The sequence below is a fragment of the Fringilla coelebs genome (genome assembly GCF_963513975.1).
Source record: "Fringilla coelebs genome assembly, chromosome: 5".
Taxonomy (NCBI): domain Eukaryota; kingdom Metazoa; phylum Chordata; class Aves; order Passeriformes; family Fringillidae; genus Fringilla; species Fringilla coelebs.
The window spans coordinates 68554603-68576512 of record NC_140033.1 but is presented as its reverse complement, the minus strand read 5'-3'; the positions used below and the strand labels follow the sequence as shown (position 1 = coordinate 68576512).

The window sequence follows — 21910 nt, the reverse complement described above, 5'->3', positions numbered from 1 at the left end:
CCTGCCTCTTGCTCCATGTATTTTAAAATGCCTGAAAGCCTTTACCAGAAAGGTTGGGTTGTGTCTTTGCTGCAGCTTGAACCAAAGCAGCAAATTATATACAAAGGAAACAATAAACTTGGAGTCAACACTTGATCTATGCTGCCTCTTCCATCCCAAAGTGTTCCACAGGCAACACATCCTGCTTCAGAAACCTAAGAAATCACAGCAGAGAAGAACCACAGCTTTTGCACAACAGTTACCCTTGAGCCTCTTCCAAAATTGAGATTTTTATAGAGCAAGAAGATCTGAAAAAAAAAAAAAAGAAAAACGTGCTCTGAAAACTTTAGCATCCATTAACAACAGATCTGCTCTTCAGACCACATGCAGTCTCCACATCACATGTTGACATCACCAGGTGGGAAAGGTGCCATTGGCCAAAAAGCAAAAGCTCCCCAGCCTGTTTCAGTTCTGGTTTGTTCAGTAGAGATTACAGCCCTGAAATCAAAATGCTTCTCACAATGCCTACACAGTGAATGGGAGCCCTTCCAGACAACCTGAACTGATCCCTCCTGAAAAAAATCAGCCTGACAGATGGTCCAGAGACATCCAGAAACTGTGCTGTGGACCAAAGAACAAGTCTGGATATATAATAGAGATTATTCTTCAAAATGTAATTCCAAATCAATGCAGAAAATGAAATAATAAAAGTTGATCAAAACAAGCATGATATCCAAAGCAGCACAGTGCAACAGGGAGGCCTAATTCACAAAAATTACAGCTCAGCACTTCTGAGGTGAGGAGGGGAAAAAAAAAACAGAGAGAGAGGGAGTATGAGACCACTGCTTATTTAAATAGTGGCTAATGTTTCCCTGGGGAAAGAATGATTTTAAAAAAAATTACCCTGGTGGATATATTTTGAGAGGCAGTTTTATAATGAAATGAGAAAGGAGACTTAAGAACTTGAATGGAAGAAATCTTCAAATTCACATAAAAGAATGTCGTGAGTGGAAGTGCACTTCAGAATCACTGGTCTTCCTTTGAGAGAAGCCCACAGCACAGTAACTGAATGACTTGTTTAGGATTGAGAATGACTGGTTTTGTTTACAAAGACAAACACAGAAATATTGACTCAGATCCTGTAAATATCTCAGAAAAAGCCATTTTTCAGGAATGAGGGGGATTGAAAAAGGACACACAGCTTGAGAGACCAGATCAGAGGAAGGAGAGCTCTCCACTAAAGGAGCAAAATGGAAGAGAGTCCAGAAAGTGTTTAAAATGAAAAGCTTGTACAGGAGATGCACTGGAGCAGAGGAAATAAGGTGTTACACAGACTCCCTAAGTGTCAAAGCCAGGGCAAGAGGGCTGCTTCAGATTTAACAAGATCTCTGCAGGAATACTGTCCTTAAAAAACTACAGAGATCAACATTATTACCAATTACTCCCTACAAAAAAACCCCACCTTTCCCAGTTCCTGCACCCTTGGTGGATAGAAGGCTATACCTGTTGAAGCTGACTTAGCTTGTCACTCCTCCGGCCCTGCTGTCACTTGTTTCATGTGGGCTGAGCTGCTCAAGCGACCTGAGAGCAGGAGTTGCAGCAGGACTGACATTTCCCCATCTGTCACAACCTAATCCACAGCAGAGTTATAAATTGGATAATGGGCAGCACAAGCCTACCAATGAATACAGCGAATATAATCCCCAGCCATGAGGCCAGGCTGTGTTTCAGTCCCTATCTGTAAAACCCCACTGTGCATCAAGATGTGTTTACTTGCATCATTCAAACACCAAAATGCAACATCACTGCTCTACTGCCCAGAGCAGTTCAGCTGGTTTTCACAAACAACATCACCTACGGATTTCAGAAACATCAGCGCTGCCAGAGCTTTTTCCAAACAGCAGCACCACGGCCCTCAGCTTCCACTCCAAAATGGAATAACTCCAGAGCTGGATGCATTCCCCACCCAGAGCCCAGGCCTCACTCACCAGCCACAAAGCCATCACCCTGCGAGCTGCTGTGGCAGAACCCCTCCTGCTGCTGCTGAATTATTGCCACGCACCCACGGCCCCGGCCAGCGCGCACTGAGCCGAGCAAGGGCAGGCACAGAGGCAGCAGGATGGCAGCACTGCAGCTCAAATCATTTTTAGGGCCTCCTGACCTCGATATGCTCACGGTTTGGGTCGTCTTCCTGACATCAATCTCTGCAACAGGCAGCCACTCTCAGCTCAGCTGCATCTACAGCCTCGGTGCCCTTCACCGAACGTATGCAATTTCAAGGAGTTGCAGGTCTACGAAGCCACACCCCGTATCAACAAGATGGAAAATATTCAGGCACTCTGCAGCCTTACCAGACGTGGGGATTTTGGGTGAGACTTGCATGTGTGGGCTAGTTAAACCTTGCAGCAGTTTGTCTCTGAAAGCACTTCCCATAACAGGCAGGACTATCCAAAGCATCCAGTTGTGATCAACTTGGGAGATAAATTCTCCGGAGTACTTTTCCAACTGTGTATGAGGGTATGACTAAGAGATTGTTTATAATAAACTGAGAACTACTCAGTTCAAACATGTCAGTTCCTACTGGAAATGAATCAATACTGCAGCCACTACTGATCCTCTGGTGGCACTTAATGGATAGAAATACTGGAAAACAAAATTGTTCTTTATCTGGACAGTGGCTGTAGCTGACCTTTGACAGAAATGCAATTAGGTGAGCATTCTAGGCAAACGGGGTGATTTCTCTTCTAGGAAGAAAAGCAAAAGCTGCACACATTATCCACTACAAAGGTCCTCAATCCTTTGCAGTTTCAAACCAACTCACCACAACATTAAATTATGACAAGCACAGCTTTTATTACCGAGCTCCCATTCACTTTCTGTCTTAACGTGCCTGTTTGGGTTTGAGAAGCCGAAAAAAGCCGTTCCAAGTTTCAGCGGCGCCGGAGCCGCCGGCGGAAGCGCAGCGTGAGCCCCTGAGTTACTACGGCGATGAATGAGATATTTATACCCGGGCGGGCGTGCACGGCGGCGGGATGAGTCACCGGCGGGGCCGTGCGGGACTCGCAGCCTGCGCGCTGCCGCGGCCCCTGCAGCGGGGGAGCCGCCGGCTCTCCGCCGCCGACGGGGGCCCGGCACGGCCCCTTCGCCATCGCTGCCCGCCGGGTCCGGGGGTGTCCCGGGGGTGTCGCGGGGGTGACCCGGGGGTGTCGTGGGGGTGACCCGGGGTCCGCGCGTCCTTCGGCCGCGGCGGGGGCGGGAGCGGCACCGGCCGCCAGGGGGCGCGCCTGCCCCCGCCGAAACGCGCGCGCCCGACTCGCGCCCCCACGGCCCCCCCCCACTCACGGACGGGGGTGCGCGCGCGGGAGGGGAGCGGGAGCGCGCCGCGCCGCCGGTACCCGCTCCCCCGCCACCCTTAAATTAATAAGTAAACGCAGACAGAGAGGGAAAGAAATAAATAAACAAAATAAACAAAAATAAATCATCGGCCCGCCCGCTCCCACGCCCGTTTCCTCACCTGCGGGCGCCGCGGGGAGGAACTGGAGGTGGAGGAGGCGGAGGAGCGGCCGCGGCTCCCGGGTCGCTCCCGCCGGGGGCGGAGGGGGGGGGGGGAGGCGGGCGCGCGCCCGGTGCGCGGGCTCTGCCCTAATTTGCCGCCGCCGCCATGATGGAGGGGGCGGGGGCAGGAGCGCGCGGGGCGCGGCGCGGCGCGTGCCGCGCGTCACGGCTCGCGCCGGGGGCGGGGCCAGGCGGGGGCTCCGCCCTCGCACGTAACTGGGCGGGGCCGGGCGGGAGCGGCTCGCGGTGGTCACGGAGCCTCCGCCACCGGGGAAAAGCGTGGGGAGGGGTTTTGTACCAACCTCGCCCCTTTTCCTCGTGGATTCGGAGGAAAAGGAGCCCTTGGCAGTGCAGCTCCCGCCGCCGTGACCTCACGTGGCTACAGGCGTGGGTTCGGTGGGTCAGAGTGCCAAACCGAACGCCCGCGGCAAGGCAGGGGGCACATGGAAATGAAGCAGCCTGGATATAATTCCAACAGTATTTGTTATTTTATTTAGCAATATTTACTTTATAATAATAGGCATCATTACAATTTGCTATTATATGTTATTTTTTCTTTATTAAAACTTGGTTTTAATATCATTTAGATGGCGCCTGAAATAATAGTAAAGCATTCCCCAGACCCAAAGTACCAGCTGATTTACAGCATTATAAACGCGATATGAAAAGACAGCAAAGTTACACACAGAATTTTATCATAAGCTTTTCCACACAGGAAAAAAAAAGGCACAGAAAAAATTAAGGAAATGAAAATAAATAAGGAAGAAGCATGGATGTGATGAATACCACATTTGACAGTGATTTGTGGAGGAATGGTTTTATCTTTTCCACCAAATGTTCCTGCAGAGTGGAAGTGGAAGCCTCTTGCCGATTAGAACAAACCAATACTATTATAGATTATGAAGTTTGCTTGATTTTGAAGTTTGTTTGAATTATGCCATAATTCATGAATTAGGAAGTTTGTTTGAATTTTGCCATAAAGAAAAGAACGGCCGCAGTACCAGCACTGCTGCCAGGCCCTCCTTGCCCTCCCCTTGCCCGGCTGTTTGCTGCATCCTTCTGCTCCTCCTTGCTGCCCGGGGCGCTGCCAACACTGCGCTGCTTTGAGGCCCGACAGGCGCGCTCGTCCCGCGCTTCAGCGCTGTGCGTGCAGCCCGAACTCCCTCTAAATGCCTCAGGGACAGCGACAGTGACAGCGACAGTGACAGCGACAGTGACGCGACACCCGCCCCACCATATATGGCTGTGTGACGTCACTCGTTCTTCGCGTTCCTATTGGTCCGGATGCCCGGCGGGCGGGGCGTGTGGCGACCCCGCCCCGGCCGCGACCCGAACCGGATCTGATTCCGCTCGCGGCCACCGACGGCACCGGCCGCGTCTGCTGGGCCTGCGGCTGCCACCGACACCGTCACCGTCCCTGTCACCGTCCCTGTCACCGCCGCCATGGCGCTCAGCGATGCCGACGTGCAGAAGCAGGTAGGGCCGCGAGCCCCGGCCCGAGCGGAGCCCCTGAGGGGCCGCGGAGAACGGGGCTGGCGGGGCCGGGCCCGCGGTGCAGCGCTTGGCCCGGGCCTGCTGCCCTGGGACAGGAACATCGGTGGAGGGGAAGGATCCTGGCTTGGATAGAGGAGTCTCCGGACAAGGCGATTTTTCCCCTGCCGGATGGATGGGCCCAGGGGGAACTTCCTTGAGGCGTCTTGGTGCCGTGTTACTCCGGAGGGTAACGGGAGGGCTCCCGAGCGGGCTGTGTGCTGTCTGCTGGGTTTGATTGCACCCCAGGGCGGCTAAATGCAGAGCTTTAGATGAGGTCTCTGTTTTTACAGGCTGCTGGGGTGGATGCTTAGAGGTGAGGGCTGGTCTCTTCTTCAGTGCCTGCAGTGGGAGAACCAGGGAGAGCGGCCTTAAGCTGAGACAGGGGAGATTCACATCACATATTAGAAAAAAATACTTCACTGTTTGGGTGGTCAGGCATTGGAATAGGTTGCCCAGGGAGGTGGTGGAATCAGCATCCCTGGAGGTGTTTGGAGATGTCTGGATCTGAAGTGGTTTAGTAAATTAAAGCTTATGGTTGATGGTTGGACTGGGTGATCCCAAAGGTCTCTTCCAACCTTAATGATTCTATCATTCCCTAAGGATTTCCCATCTCTTTTTTGCTTGTAGCTGTATTACTTGCCTGTAGTTGTACCTCAGCATTTGGGTGGGCTGCTCAGTGTTCCTGAATGCCCTTTTCAGGTCTACATCCTAAGCAGAGTGGTGCAGCCTGGGGCTGGCTCACAATGGAAACTTCCAGCCCTGAAGTCTGGCTGTGGACACTCCTCCAGAGGCAGGACACCCTGTCCCTGTTGACAGTAAACACTGCCCTCAGCTAAAAAAACTGCTTTCATCTGGGTTGGAGGTGGTGTGTGGTGTTAAAGGCCGTGGGGATCCAGTCAGCACTGGTCTGGGTAGTTTCTTGCAGGTGATGAGCAGATCAGTTGAGTTCCTTTTGTCCTCTGCATCACAAGTACTTGTGTCTCACTTTCTCATTCAGTAAACATAGTCTCTTGGCAAGGAAACATCACAATGAAAGTAAAATTGGTAGGTTGTTGTCTTTCTCCAAAAGGAGAATTGTAGCATTACATTGTATTCCTTTTATCTGCAAAGCTCAGGGGGTTTTTCCTGCCTCTTCCATGAAGATAATAAAAATAAAGCTGTCATTAGGGTGGTCGTGCTCAGCCAGAATGGACCTGGACTTCAAAGGGCAGTTCAGGCTCTGGTGATGTATCAAACATGTAATGCTGATAGCATTTCACATCTGCAGCACTCCTGTCAGTGCTTTACACTCCTGAGCCCAGGATGATCCTGTTGACTGGACAGTGCTGATGGCTGCCAGTCCTGCGTGTGGATCAGTCTGGCATGAACTTGCCAGCAGGTCCTCTTAACTCCTTGCCACCACACTTCCAATGATTGTCACTCTGAAAATCATCTCTGATTGAGACTTTTCCCCACTGTCAGACTTGCTTTGTTGTTCTGTCAAAGGTGTTCAATATATTATTACATTTGGTCACATCTAAAGTCCATCTAACATCTACAATTTCCCTTGGAAAGGATAATCACACTGCTCCTGACAGGAAAGCCCCTTCTTCCTTTCTATCAGAAATACTGCTTTAAAGTAAGTGTCTCACTTCAAAATACATTTTTGTCACTGTTATTAAAACTAGTCCTATTTATAGATGTGAAAATCTCCCTTTGGATCTCTCTTCATTTCTAGAAAAGGGGATTTCAGTACAGCAGCTTTTGAAGGAAGTGACACTGTTCAGTCTTACCAGTTTAGGATAAGTGCATTCCATATTAGCTTGCTTCTATCTCATTCCTTTTCTTTACACAGTGGCTGTTTCCTGAACACCCAGAACTGTTTAAAGTTCTTTTCCAAAATTCAGAAACCCAACTACACTGGAGGAAGTGACTCAGTAACATAAAGGCTGCTGCTGCTAAGTTCTCAAGTCTTCTTCAACAATAGGCTATTCAGCAAAATAATATCCTTGTTTTAAATGCCTCTCTTGTCCTTTCTGAACTGCAGAGTAGATACACAAGCACTTGAGAGTCTTTGCAGACACAAATTAAAGGAAAACCTGCTGACTGGATATTGAGGATGTAGATGTTACTGTTCACTTCTTCCACTGTGCTAACATGTGTTTAAAGTCTTCCACTTGTTTCTTCACTTCTGTTTTTTCATCTCTATGGGCTTGGTGCTGCACATTGGCTCACTTTTCACCTTGGCACCTTTTTAATCTCCTTAAAACATTTAATTTTAACGTGAGATTCTGTAAATAGAGTTATTTGTGTGAGTTTATTCAAACTGGATTTTCTGCAAAATGTGTCTCATCACTAAGTGCAAGCAAAAAGTCAGTAGGTTTTAGGGTCTGCTCCATCTGGCCATGGAAGTGTCTGTACCTCACCCCAGTTGCAGTTTGGTTGGGAATGAGTCCTTCCAGTCTGCCCCAAATGCGAACCTGAACTGAGGTCTGGTCACAGAGAGGCATGTGATGGATGAACAGAACTTGGTCTGATTGCTTTCCTGCTCTTTCAGCTGCTGGACCTGGGCTTTGTAGTGCTTTGAGGTGGCTTCAGAAATGTTTTTCAAGTAGAACTTCTTGGTTCCTGTGGGGCTCTGAAGCAGCATGTGACATTCTTGATGTGGTCTGTGTCACAGAGCATTGCTGCTGCTGTCTCCTTCCCCAGCCCCTCCAAAGTGACCTTATAGAATTTATTATTTATTATTCTGTAATAAATTTACAGAATTTATTACAGTTTTCCAAGAGAAGGGTCTCTGGTGTTCAAAGGAACTTGTGGCTGTACAGATCTGACCAGAGTGGTCAGTGACACTTTGCTTTGCTTCACTGTTCAGCTGTGGAAGGCCCAGGTTCATTCAGATGCCATCTATGTAATCTTTGTTTCATGGAAATGTCATAACAAACAGACTCATTTTGCTATGTGAGCATTTTTGAAGTCTGGGAGGTTTATTTCATAATCCCAGGGGTGAAAAAGTTGGGCTCGTTAATGAAGAACAAAAATACCCAGCCTTGCATTTATACAAATTTACTTTGGGGTTGGTTGGTTTGTTTTGGGTTTTTTTATGGTTACATACCTGAAGTGCATTCTTCTAGTGGCAGCTAGTGAAAGAGCATTATATAGAATTATTGGGGAAAATAGTTTTCTTGTAATATAGGTCAAGATTAACTGACTCTTGTGTATGCTCCATGAAATTTCCTTGCAAAACAATATTATATGAAATAGTAAATGGATATGGAGGATCTACAGATGAGTAGATATAAACACCTACTTCCTCTGGTCAATGTCCTTTCCTACAGAAAACATTTTCTTTCCTGTCTGTTGTTACAGATCAAGCACATGATGGCTTTCATCGAGCAGGAAGCCAATGAAAAGGCTGAAGAAATAGATGCAAAGGTAAAAATGAAAGTTCACTGTCAGTAAGTGCAAAAGGAAAACTGCCTCCCACATCCTGCTCTGAAAGTTGCAGTCAGAGAGAACTAGAAACTTTTGTAAGCTACAGCTGGTTTCTGTTTAGTTACTACACAGCAAAAATTGTACCAAACAAAGATAGCATTTCTTAGCTTTTGACAAATGAAAATGACTCAGAGCTGGTTTTCATCCATGTTTTGGTGGTTCTTGAATATAAATATATAAATATCAAAGTTCACCCTTTTTTTTAGCAATCAGGAGGGCTGAGAGGTAATGTGACTCAATTGAATTGAGTAGAACACCTTCTCCCACTAAATTAGTATTTAAGGCAGGAGTTGAATTACTTGCAGAATTCTTCACTTAGGTCAAGCCACAAGAGACTGGGTTTAATATTAACCTGGTGTTAGAGTATAGATGTTTACTGAAGAAGGATTAATGGTGCCTTTCAGCCCCAAGAAGCTGCATTATACCACTAGTGAAATGCCTTGTTGGTATTGGACTCAGCATACATGTTGCTGATAATATTTAATCTCCCTTAAACATTTAGGTTCACACAAATATTTAATCAGTACTAAAGCATGTATTCCTGAAGATCTGCAAACAGAATTTAGAAGTTGAGATTGGATTCTGAGATATAAGTAGGACAATTATCCACATGTTTTTGCATCCTGTCTAGTGAGGCTTTACAAAAAAATTTAAAAGCTGTGCTGTCACCCTCCTTGTGTAAGAATTACTTAAAGAGGTGAAGGGTTTTTATATGGAACCATAAATTGTATCATCCTATCCTGTCTGTGAATGTGCTCTGTTACATGTTGGTTCTGTTTTTTTCAGCCCAAGGAATCAATTTCCACTTCAGTTATTTAATTTTTACTGTAGGCAGAAGAAGAATTCAACATTGAGAAGGGTCGCCTTGTTCAGACACAGAGGCTGAAAATCATGGAGTATTATGAAAAGAAGGAGAAGCAAATTGAACAGCAAAAGAAAATGTAAGTTGCTTGGGCTAGACAGCTGACTTCAGAGGTTTCATTTTGTTGTTAATTTTATAAAAAATTCTTCTGACCTTGCAAACACTGAAACTGTAGACAACATATTTAGTTCTAATTATGAGTTCCTGTTTTCTTTCTGGGGAGAGATGATCAAAGCTGGGCTGCAGTGGTATAACAGTGTGATGAAAGAATCCTTCATATTTCTTTATGTAGTTAACATCTAGAACTTTACCTTGGTCTGTTACCTTGGGACAAATTATCATGTCGGGTTTAGTTTGGCTGGGTCTTCACCAAGAAAGGGGTTCTGCAGTTTAATCTTTTGTGCAAGTCCAGAAACAGATTCAGACAGGTGAACAGACTTTAAGTGTTGTAGAATTGTTACCTTTAAATGCAAAGTGTGTAGTTAAATGTTACAGTTCTTCTGTCAAAGGCTGATGGGTTGATTCAACTTTATCATGCAACTTGCAGTCAGATGTCCAACCTGATGAATCAAGCAAGGCTGAAGGTCCTCAAGGCAAGGGATGACCTTATTGCAGTGAGTATCTCTGAAGTAAACACACAGTCTCTATTTCTGCCATGAGTTAGGAAATGGAACTGTTCTCTACAGAAAATATGATTTTTGATTGAGTGATATTTGCTTCAACATACAGAAATGGCTTTCCAAGCTGCTCTGAAAGGGCCTTGAGGATTTAGTCCAGCTTTGCTATCTCCTTATTTTCACAGTTTCCATTACCTGCTGTTTTAGGGAAGTACATTGGTCTGCCAGGAACATTGCAGGCAGTGTTGTATCTGTCATTTGCACAGTAGCTTGTTTCTTTAAACAGCAGCAACTCTCTCTTGCACAGTTGGTAGAACTTGGAAATTCTGTTTGCCTGAAGCAACGTTTATGTGAAAAGCCCAGCATGGCATAAGCAAGGAGGCATAAAACACCACTAACTGGGATTTTTTGTGTCCTTCAATGGCCCATAGGCCATGAAAGGTTTTGCTTCTTGTTCTGGTGACCACTGTGTGTATTGACACAGAGGGTGAGTAATCATTATCAGAGCAAGCTAGTTTGGCTTTCCTGTGTTTATCTGTCACCACGGGCAGTGTGTCCCCATTCTGCTCAGCCAGCAGCTTTGCTGTGCTCTCCCACCTCAGAGATAGTCTGGGTGTTCCATGTTCTGCTAGATGGGGCTGTTGAGCTGTTGGAAAAGCTGAGAGGCCCGTGGAAGTCAAAAATAAGAGATGGGATAAATGTTCAGGTTGATGCTACCATGAAAAAGAAGAGTTAGCAAAAGAAAATCACCAGTTTATTGATTCTTTAAAATGAGTTTCAAACTTTAGATTGTATTCCCAGAGAGGAGGAACGTGGATTGCTCAAGGGCTAACTCTGTTGTGTTAGTCTCTGCTGGGTAATCTCTTCCTCATTTATCTGCTGACTCAACCTCATGCTTCTGAGTGATTCTAAACAGTCTTCCTCATTTTAAGACATTTAAAGTCACATGCTGCTCACTCTTTCTTTCCTTATCAGATCTTTGGCTTCTTTCATGAGAGGTGAGCAGTTCCAGAAAGGCAGTGTTTCTCTAGGGAGGACAGAATAACTAGGTTTGGCCATGACAGTAAACTGTGATAGTTTTATATCTTCATACTGATTGTGTTACTGTGCACTCTTTTTCTAAACACCATGAGATAGGACAGGAGAGAGTTTCTCTTTCTCTGTCTGAAGTATTTCTGATGGTTCCATTTTAGGAGCTTTGAGTTGATTCTTTAAAAATTTCTTAAAAATTCAATCCCAATGCTGATTTGCTGAGTGAAGATAATCAAAAGAACTACTTAAAAATTAAAAATAAGCTCTCTTTTTAAAATTTTGATTTGCATTTACTTACAATTAAAGAATACCTAACTTTAATATTATTTGATGGAAAAATAGATTGGATTTCTTTGCTCAACCATAAAGCTGTAAACATTTATTTGAACAACTTATTATTTTACACGAAGCAATTATTTACTACATATCTAATTTATCTAAGTTAACATTTCAAGTACCATCCTTTTACTCCTGAGCTCTCCCTTTTTCACACAAAAGTAATTATTGTCAGGTTGTAACGAGGTCAGCCCAGGGCAGGAGGAAGGGAAGCGTTGGGCAGGGATGGTGTGCCATGCACAGAGATGGAGGTCTAGCTTGGATGAACACCAGCTGGAGTGTACATTTACGTGTTGGCAGGGTGTGAGAGCTATAATGGAAGTACAGAAAGTTGGTAGGCATGAAACCAAATGCCAAACAGATGGGCTCTGCTGATCTGATTTCTTCTGAATGTAGGATTTGCTGAATGAGGCCAAGCAGAGACTTGCCAAGGTGGTGAAGGATACTGCCAGGTACCAGACACTACTGGATGGACTAGTTCTACAGGTAAATATTTAAATTGTAAAAAATAGATCACTGTTGCCCTAGCCCCCTAGGTTTCTTTTGCCAGAAACAGCCCTCTGAAAGTTACAGTTGTATTGGAGTCTGGATCAAATGCTTATCTGGGTGATCCTTGAGTTTTAAACATCACTTCAATATCTTTGAGACTTGGGTTCTGAGCAGACAAGGTTGTGGCTTACTTTGAGGTGTAGAACCTGGGATACCAGCAGCAGGTCCATTGTAAGAATAATTGCAGATGTGCACACACTCGTTTTAGGGTGCACACATGAAGCTCCTGTAGTGATGAGTTGGATCAAGTGCTCCTTTGTCAGAGGCTGTTCCTCCAAGCCCACAAGGCAGTCAATACCCATCTGCTTTGAAAACCTTTCCAGATTTGAGACCTAATAAGCCTTGACAAATTTACTGTAGTATGGAATGAGCCTGTGACAGAAGCAGGCACAGAAAGCAGAAACCAGAGCTTTGCTTGTCTAGAGAAGAGCATCCTGAAGCCCCAGAAATGAACAGCTGAAAGTCCCGTAAGTGTTGGCCAGGTCAGTGCTGTGAGCTCTGGTGCCTCCTTCTGGCACAGACTGGTCCTGTTGCTGTGAGCTCCCAGAGCCATCCACGAGCTCTCCTGTCCCACCTGATGGCAGAGTTTTCTCAGTAGTGTCTCTACCAGCTTGTGCCTCCACCTGGGTGTTGTGTCTTTCTCACACTCAGGTCTGGTGTTGCTGTACATCAGAAAAAACCCTTCTTGTTCTTGCAAATTGGCCACACTTCTCTTGGCTTGTTATGTTAGATTCAGTGAGGGATGTGTGCTCACAGCTGGACCAGATGATGATTGTAGATCCCTTCAAACTGGAACTAAAGTTATTTTATTCAGTTCTAGCCTGAGTTATTACCACAGGAACTGCAAGGCAGGAGTTTTTAGAACAAGCATCTGAGACTGCTGCATGTCTTCAAGGCCTTGGTTGTATGCTCTGTCTACTTAGATAGCAGTGATCCTTATATGTGCAGGGATCCTATGTGTAACTGGCCTCCACAGTCCTGAGATTCCATATGTTTAGTTGCACTTGAGTTCCAAAAGCATCATCCATATTTGGGCTCTTCCCCAAACATTGGTGCTGTCCTCTCAGAATGGCTGCATGAGGTGAACTCATGAGCAAAGATCTAAATAAATGAGGCTGATGTTGTTGGGGCTTGAGTTTCAAATTGATCAGCTTCTTTCCTTTCTTTGGGTTAAATAATTGTGACAAAGAAAACATTGAGCTCCTGAAACTGAAATGGTTCTTCCTTGCAGGGGTTCTACCAGCTGCTTGAGCCCAGATTAGTTGTTCGGTGCAGGAAGCAGGATCTCCCCATGGTCAAGGTGAGACACCTGGAATATTTTGACAGTGCCCTGCACACAGAGGCTGAGACCTGACTGCATGGATTTGCTGCTCAGATTCCCCTCTCTGTGTGATATGGAAACAAGCTTTGCTTATTGATTGCACTTTTGTTGCAGCTACAATGTGCTTCCAAAGTTGGGGGTCATTTACCTGCTTGCATATTACCTTGGAAACTTTAGACATGGCTACAGTATAAGAATAATAACTGGGTTTGGCTGAAGAGCCAAACTGAAATGCATTTGCTTAATTAAAAAAAAAAAAAAAGTGGTCTCAATCCCTTTTTTCTATTAGTACAAGTGATTGAATGATCAAACCCAGATGCTGCAGTAGCATTTGTCAGTGCTAACTGGAGTTTTATCTTGTGTCCTAGACTGCTGTACAGAAGAGCATTCCCATCTACAAAAATGCCATAAAGAGGGATGTGGATGTTCATATTGACCAAGACAGCTTCCTGCCAGAAGATATGTAAGGAAAATGGGATTGTTTTGTACAGGGCACCAACTCAATGCAACTTTTCAGGCCACAGCTCACATTAGTGTCAGAAAATAAGTATGGAATATCCTCAGAGTGGCTGCTGCTGTTCTTGTGGACCTGGCACTTCTTTGAGTTTATCAGACACACACACTGCAGTTTTCTGCAGACAAGCACTGTCTCCACCAAAAATGTGAGGGAAAGTTTTGTGCAATCTCCAGCCTGATTCACAGTACTGGAGCAGAGATTAACTGTGCATAGGAACTGAACCACTGGTGTTTTAAGGAGAGAGAAGATGGATGTAGCCATGCTTTCTGTCTCAAGATGAAGCAAACTGAGTCTTGAAGTGCTGCAGGATAATCACTTGATGGGGTTTATGTCTGTTCTGTCTGCAAGGCTCTGTTTCCATATGGTATCATAGAGGTTCCATAGACAAAGCTGTATATTCTGCCATCTTTATGTATGGGCCAACAAACAGTGCTTGTAGCTCTTTTCCTCACTTCCCAAGATGTGACAGCTGTCTTAATAACACAGAGTCAGAAGCTGTTTTGAAGGGACAAATTGCAAAGCTCCACTTCCATGTAAAACATGCTAATGAGGGTCCTTGCACATACATGTGGTCCCTGATAACTCCAAAGATGCTTTGTGCTGCTGCTTCACTGGATCTCTTTGTGCTCATTCCTATTAAGACATTAGCAAAAAGGCTTTTTTTCCAAAAAAGAGAAATGTTAGCTATGTATCTGACTTGTCTGTAAATGCTGATTTGGGATATGTTTGCCACATTCTGACCCTGACTTGTGGATTTCACTGAATTATTTCTTTTTTTTTTTTGTTGTTGTCCATCTTCAGTGCTGGAGGTGTTGAAATCTACAACAGTGATGGTAAAATTAAAGTTTCCAATACCCTGGAAAGTCGGCTGGACCTTGTAGCCCAGCAGGTGAGTTTCTCCAACAACCTGGGTAAACAGAATACAATTAAATAGTTTGTTCTTGTAATGAAATCCTTGTGTTTCCAAAGTGTCACAATAGTGCATGGCATCAGATTTCATTGGGAATGACAAGAAGGAAGTTATTTTTGAATGGAAAGAAGCAAATTACCTGTTGTTTGTGCAGCAAAAGAACATGGCTTTCCCCAGAATGACTCCTTTTGAATTAAGCATAAAACTCTATAAATTATGATACTGAAAGCCTTGGTTATGACTGCACTGCAATCAAGATGCTGAAATGCTGAGGCTAACTTGAATTACTGAAGCTAGCTTGAGTAAAAACTTTGGCTGAGACCTATTACACCCAAGTGCAGAAAACCCTAGCTCTGGCATCTCTTTCTTATGCTACAGTACAGGCAGTGCTTTCAGTCTATAGAATAGCAGGCAATGTGTGATCAGGGAGAGAATTCAGCAAGCTCAGATGAACTGACTTGTTAATTTTGAAGCCAACCTAACTATCCCACAGTGCCTGCAGGAAGAACCTACAGCAGTTTTATTGCCCATTTCACATAACTGATGTGTTCTTTCTCTACAGATGATGCCAGAAATCAGAGTGGCTCTCTTTGGTGCTAATGCCAACAGGAAGTTTTTGGACTAAACCTCTATGAGAGAAGGTGGGATCTGTTCCACTGCCATACTGAAGGGGATGCAAAAGCATCTGCTAATTTAAAATCTTGAAATTTAACATTACTGTGTCATCCAGTATCTGTTCTTCAATCGAATAATTTTGCATACCTGCTGTGCTTAGCCTCTCTACTTGTGGTTAGAATGCATTGCTCAAAGGATGTGAAGACATACATATTCATTCAGAAGTGGCACTAGGAAATGGAGGCACTTGGGCTCTTGGCTTTCCTTACACTGTTGTGACTCTCTAAAGACAAGTGGTGCATTTAGGGTCACTCTCTTTGCTTTGGCCATGTCTCTCAAGTTATCTGATCTGTGAAGTAAATTACTATGCTGCTGATGTCAAATCCCCTTTCAGTTATGGTCTTCAGTGTTCTAGAGGGCATGTATTCCTTCCCAAGGTTAGTAGTTCAATTTATGTTACTTGGTCAGGCATTTCCTGTTCTGTATATGTGATTAAAAGAAAAAAAAGCCTGAGCCTGTAAAACTCTATTTATTAAAATAAAAATGCTTGTGTGTATGGAGTACCTTGTCACTTCTCTCTGGGGCTTTGGCAGCAGCCTTTGAAAAGTGGGATTGCTTGTGCAAGGACTTCCTACCTGAGCTGTGTGGATGAGCTGTTCTGTGAAGCTGGAATTCAAGAGCAAGGAGTAGTGTCAAGCTATTTGCAGGAATAATGTTGGATTGCAGGCAAGGCTTTTGAGTAGGGTTCTGGAGCATCATTCTCCCTGAAAAATGGGTCAGTAGTTCTGCTCCCTTTATCTTCTGTCACAGGAGAGAACTACAGTAACACAACTGTGCTGCTTAGATAAAACAAACACAATCCATTTCCCATCACAAGTTTATTGCTTCTGTGCTGGAGATCCAAACTGTACCCTGACTCCTCCTAATGCTCACTTCTAAGATTTCTTTCATGGAAAATAGAAGCTGATGAATTACAACTAAATACGTTTTGAAATCATCTTCTCTAAGGATTGCAGTGAATCAGGAACTGTAGGGATTTTACATTGTGCCACGAAGGGCATTTGCCAAGCTGCTGCAACACTGGTGTTAGGCAGTGTGTTTAACCTGAGGCTCTAATGTGTGCCCTCATGTAGAGTCAAAATGCTAGATAAGCCTTTTATTGTCTCATTCCTCTCAAATGGAGATTGACTAAGGAAATCCTGATTCCAAGCTTATTTAATCTGTTTCTGGAAATGCTTTAAATTTGCTCTTAGGAAATAAGATCATTTAACAAGGTTGAGTTTTTTGTTTTTACTGCTCTTTGCTGCTGCATTTAGGTGCCAGCTCTTGTTTTCCACATAGATGGTTATGGTATTATTTCTTCATTTGCTTTTCAGCATGTTTCTGTGACTGGGCAATAAGTGTGTCTGGATTAAAGTCCCCTTTTTTCTAGATTTTGGATACCTGTTAACAGCTTTTATCTTTGCAACAGTCCCTGATCCAGCTTCCTGACTAAGCACTGGGCTCTGGCTTTGTGACACACATGTAGTGAAGGATAAGCCTCTGCATGTGCATGCTTAGCTGTGTTGTTTCTTGATTCAAAGAGTACTTCTTGAAGCAGAAGTGTTTTGGACCTTTCTGATGGCTTCAGCTCATCAGTAAGCTGTCTGCAGATGCTTGTCTGTGACAAAATGAGACTGTGCAGGATCTGATGGTCTGTTTCTTTCATGCAGGTAGCAAGACCTTCACAAATCCAGGTCTTGCATACTTTTGAAAAGCAAAATGTTAACTAGATAAGTGTTTGACTGTGGTTCTCACACTGAAGTTATTTACCTTTTACTTTTCTCTGTTAGTTTTGTATCTTCCTTCTCAGGAAAGAGGAAGAAACTTGTTGCACTTGAATTCAAAAATTGGTGTCCTCAGGAATGTGTTCCATGTTAGTCAATGACAGCAGTGATTCAAACAGGTCATTAAGAAAGGGTCTCAGATTTATGTACCTCACATAAAGCTGAAGGCCAGGACGAGGTGGGTTTGTACCCATTATAGCTCCCCCCAAGCTGACTGAGGCAATATCTGGAACATCCTTTATTCTAGGTAAGAGGAACTGTTATCAAGGTTTTTAGAGATGCAGAGGAAAATGGGATATCCCATCCAGGTGTACCTAGTGCAGTTAGCAACCCTGTTATGTCTTCATCCAAACTTCCCTCACTGTTTGTACACAGAGTTTTGCAAGTCAAATGTGAAACAAAAGCAGCACTTCAGGACAATTTCAGAGTTCCTCCTGGAGAATTTGTTGCAGCACAGTTTTGTAAGTTGAGCTGCTGAAAGTGGCCTGATGACCCAGGACAAATCAATGGGAATATAGATCTTTATTCATCTTTGCATAAGCATGCATAATATTGGGCACAGTAAACAAGCCCTATGCCAGATGAGCACATTAAGAAACTAGACAAATACAGAAAACAAAGGAGGCATTAAATGAGGAAAAAACTCTCTGTGAAGTTGTGATGGGAGAGGCAAGCACTCCAGATTAACAGTGAGATGCTTGAGCCTAATGAAAAAGGAGTTAGGGAAATATTGCATTTGTTCTGCAGAGTTGGCAGTGGAAAATTTAAGAGCAGGCTTGACACTTAAATAGTCACTAGAGGACTTGAAATGTTCCTGCTCATCTGAATCAAAACCCTGTTTTAGAAGGTAGTTTTCACACCTAGGTGCATTAGCATTAATCAGGCTGTGTGAATGATCCCTGGAAGTGCAGGCAAGTGTCCAGAAGAGAGAAAGCCTGGAAGAAAACACCCAGAAGCTGGCAGAAGGGTGGTACCTTGCTTGTTGCATGCCCCTGTTGATCTTAGCAAGCAGAATCTGCCTCTCCTGGAGAAAAGTGTAAGCTCATACCTTACACAGCCGAATAGCACACACAGAGCAGCTAGGCTGGGGCCACCTCCATGGACACACATTTCAGCCTGTGCCTGAGGTAGCTGAGGAGGTTAAAAGAAAATTACCCCTTTATTAATTTCCAGAGAAAGTGCAGTGGAGGAGGAACAGAAAAATTGGGAAATAAATGTGAACCACCCCAAGGCAAAATTCAAAGCAAAAAAAATTCTTCAGTTAAGTGAACTCTGAGCTGTTACTCTGGAGAGCAAAGGCTTGATAGTGCAGCAAAGCAACTTGGCAAAAGGTGTTTAGCCCTAAGCAAGAGCCCAGACAGACTTCAGTGTGGTTTGGCTGGGTGTGCTGTTTGATACAGGCAGCTCAGAGAGGCAGGTGGGGGCCCCATCCTGCCTCTCAAACATGTTTGCAGGGAACAGGCCGTGACAAGAAGGCCCTTCCAGGGCTGGGACGTTCCTGCTGCTCTCAGCCAAAGCAGAGCTGGCTGGGAAACCCCAAATCTGTCTTCCTAGGCATCTCATTCAGAGCATCCCATACTGTTTCTTTGGCTTTGCTTTAGAGAAAGCAAGAAAAACATCTGTACAGGAGCATTCTCGGGTTAAAATCATACTGACAATGTGCCAAAAATGTCATTTCCCAGCCCTTGGTACATGCTGGAAATCAAAAGCTGTGGAAATCAAGGCTACCACCTTATTTTAGGTAGTTCAAGGCTGATCTGTTGGGAGAGACTGCAAAGAAACTATCAAGAGTGGTCCCCCCCAGCATTTCTAGAGGCAGTTTTTCCTTCCTGTGTCCCAAGAGGGTTTGCAGGAGATCAGTTCCTTTTCCCAGGCAGCCCCTGGCACACGTGTGCACTGCCTGAACACCAAGTGGCTGCACAAACCCGAGCCCAGTGCAAACCTTGGGGCTGTTGTGTGGCTGCAGGTCCCAAATACTGGGAAGTGGACGGGAGAAGGGAACTGCTGTCTTAGCTGGAGAACTGAGCACAAGTAAGGGAGAGAGGGACACCTTGAAGTATTCCTGGTAGTGAGAGGAGGCAGTTACCTTTTGCAAAACTTCTTTCATCCAAAACTTCTTTCATGCCACTGTAACTCCTTTTCCCAGCAAAGGCCACTTTTACTCAGGTGGTTACAGACAAAACCTTTTCGGAACAGGCTGGTGCTTCTCCTCAGAGGGCTGCAGAAGGAGAGAGGAGCCTCATTTCCAGCAGCAATAGGCCAGAAATTAATCCCAAAGCAGTGTTTGGGTGGCAGCACAAGAAAATTAATAATGTCTAAAATATTATTATTGTTTTCCCTCATGCACAAGAAATAAAGCAGTTCAAGCACAGACAGTTGTTCCATGCTTTGCTCTCAGCTGGGAACACTTTGAAGTGTTTGGCTAGCATCACCAGCCAGGGCTGGGACACCAGGGATTGGGAGGCTCCCTTCACCTGGGAGGCTGCCTGGGTGACTTGCAGGTGTCCTTGCCACCACTGCTGGGCTCTGTGGGGTAGGACTGCTGAGCTGCTGGACTTTAGGAACAGGCATATGAGAATTTTAACACTGAAGACATCCACATCCCACCTCTCTGTGGCAGGAAGTGCTGCTGTTCTGTGTGCTCTTGATGAAGAGCATGAGCAGTTCATCACTCACACCCTAAAATCCTGGCATTTGAAGTGTTAATCCCAGCATAACAGTGGCTACAGCTGCAATGCAGGTTACAGGTGATAACCTACTAAAAACCTTTGAAAATGTTCCTTCTGCTCTTTCAATGCTGTTCTGCAGCAGGACATTCCTTGGTCTCCTCCACACAATGTTGGCAGGCATGAGCTGTTTGCTTTCATCCAGGCTGAGGCATTTGCCTTTCAGTTTCACCAAGTGACCTCTTTGTGAAGTCATCTGGAGTTGTAAAGTAAATTGGATCAACCATCTGGCTTTTTTTTCTGTTGCCCATTTAATACATTGCTACCATATCTCCCTACATCTGAATGGTTTTATTGCTCTGTGCTGAGCATTCATTTTTCATCCTGTTTCCCTTTCTCATGGAGCACCAGCTACATGTAGTGACTGGAAGGTCTCTGGCTGTGTTGTGCTGAGGGAAAAAGAGGAAGGAGCAAACCCTTGGAGCAAAACCTTGGATCTCAGCAAAGCTTGGCTACTTCATCTCCACAAAGAGGTGTCCATGCTGTGAGTGGGTTTCTGGCATTCAGGCATCACCTTTTGCTTTGATTTGAACCCTTTAGCTGGTAATTTAAGCCAGCCCTTTTGGTTATGCACCCATATTGGTAAAAGTAAGAAACATACTAGGGGCATATGCCCCAAGTAAGTATGTTGATTTATAAATTATATGCAGGTACTACTGTACTTATTATAAAGCATAGCAAAATTATAAATTAAAAAAGGCTTATATAAATATGAAATTAATATGTTTTATTTATTAATAGTGCAAACTGTATTCTCCCCTTGCGCCCCGAAAGTGGTTTTTTCTGATGCACTTCACTTTGGAGACCTGTGGTGTACCAAAAAGGCTTTCCATGCTGGTGAAAAGCATGAAAAGCATTTTCACCCTGTGCTAGAGGTGTTCTATCACACCCACTGCATCCACAGGGGTCTCGGGACTCCAGCAGAGGCTGAGAAACTCCCCCAGGACTGTGAGGGCACATGAGGGCTGCAGGAATTTGCAGAGGGCAAAGGCAGATGTCTCCAGGGGGGTTCCTGGTCACTGTGGGAAGCTGACACCCCTCAGCTCCTCCCAGCCATCGTGGGTAGGAGGTTCAGGGGTGACAGGTCCCTGTGCCTCCCACCCAAGCAGCACCAAGTGCCAGAGGCAGGGCAGCAGGGCGGAAAACCCTTGAGGCTGGATGTGGTTAGTGGGAGCAAAGGGTGCCTTCCCCTGCTGGGAGTGCCAAAGCAGAAACAGGGTTTGGAAAGCAAACAAAGGAAGGGAAGGGAAATATCTTGGAGAGAAGATAGAGAGCATTAGGAATCTCTTGGGAGGCACAGGGGGTGTGTGCACACACGTGAACGGGAGGATGCAGGAGCGGAGCAGCCCCTTTGATCTCCCAGAACATCTGCTCCCTCCGTGGGCACCCACCCGCCCTGGGGCAGGCCCAGAGCCAGGCGTGCCTGGGACAGGGGGCTGCTCTCCCAAAGCCTACTGCTGTTTCCCATGCTCCATGGCCCCTCTCCTTCAGAGCACCCAGGCAGCATCAGCCCTGCTGGAAAGGCAGCTGCTCGTGGCTCCAGCCCTGGCTCCGCGCTGTTCCCACACCCACCCGTGCCCAGGGCAAGCGCTTAGGTGCCCCTCAAACCTCTCTGAGCCACGTGGAGCTGTGGCCATGGCATGGAGGGGTGTCTGGGCTGCAGGGAGAGCAGCAGAGCAGGGCCAGGCAGACAAAATACAGATGCAGAGGGAAGTGGTGTGGAACAGGCTATCAACTGGCATGGGAGCAGAGGATCATTCCTACAGAGAGGTCTGGTTTGCCTTCTCCAAACTTTCTGGGGGACTCGTGTACCTCCCAGTCCAAGGAGCTACCTCACACAGCCTGAGGTTCTCAATTTGAGGTGTGAAAAGTCCTTTCCTTTATCTTCTTCTCCCCAGGCTCAACAGATCCTCATGAAACAAGGAAATAAGCAGGACATTTCTCCATGTCATTCTCTGCTGTGCCTGGAAGTGAGCACACAGCTGCTTCTAGGGGAAAAACTGCCCTGGCTGTCATGCAAGGGATGGTGCTGGAGAGGAAGGTCTGGGTGTTACAAAA

The 21910-nt window shown here is 45.4% G+C and overlaps 2 protein-coding genes across 2 annotated transcripts in view; one reads left to right on the top strand and one right to left on the bottom strand.

Annotated features, from left to right (window-relative positions):
• The window catches only part of BCL2L13 (BCL2 like 13), a 37417-nt gene extending 33801 nt beyond the window's left edge, over positions 1-3616 (bottom strand). The window contains exon 1 of the mRNA XM_084206526.1: positions 3494-3616. The gene's annotated coding sequence lies outside the window, so the exon portion shown is untranslated. The remainder of the gene's footprint in view (positions 1-3493) is intronic.
• Positions 3617-4834: 1218 nt separating this feature from the next.
• ATP6V1E1 (ATPase H+ transporting V1 subunit E1) lies at positions 4835-15860 on the top strand. The gene is made up of 9 exons (XM_084206330.1): positions 4835-5010; positions 8416-8481; positions 9373-9482; positions 9951-10017; positions 11785-11874; positions 13169-13237; positions 13627-13721; positions 14577-14664; positions 15248-15860. Exons 1-9 carry the CDS (start codon positions 4978-4980, stop codon positions 15308-15310), a joined length of 681 nt encoding a protein of 226 aa, XP_084062456.1. The 5' UTR covers positions 4835-4977; the 3' UTR covers positions 15311-15860.
• Positions 15861-21910: the final 6050 nt, after the last annotated feature.

Excerpts from the sequence above, each read along its gene's own strand:
- ATP6V1E1 (XM_084206330.1), top strand. The coding sequence starts at position 4,978 with ATGGCGCTCAGCGATGCCGACGTGCAGAAGCAG. Across the intron at positions 10,018-11,784 it reads CAAGGGATGACCTTATTGCA|GATTTGCTGAATGAGGCCAA; the intron begins GTGAGTATCTCT and ends TTCTGAATGTAG. Across the intron at positions 13,238-13,626 it reads AGGATCTCCCCATGGTCAAG|ACTGCTGTACAGAAGAGCAT; the intron begins GTGAGACACCTG and ends CTTGTGTCCTAG.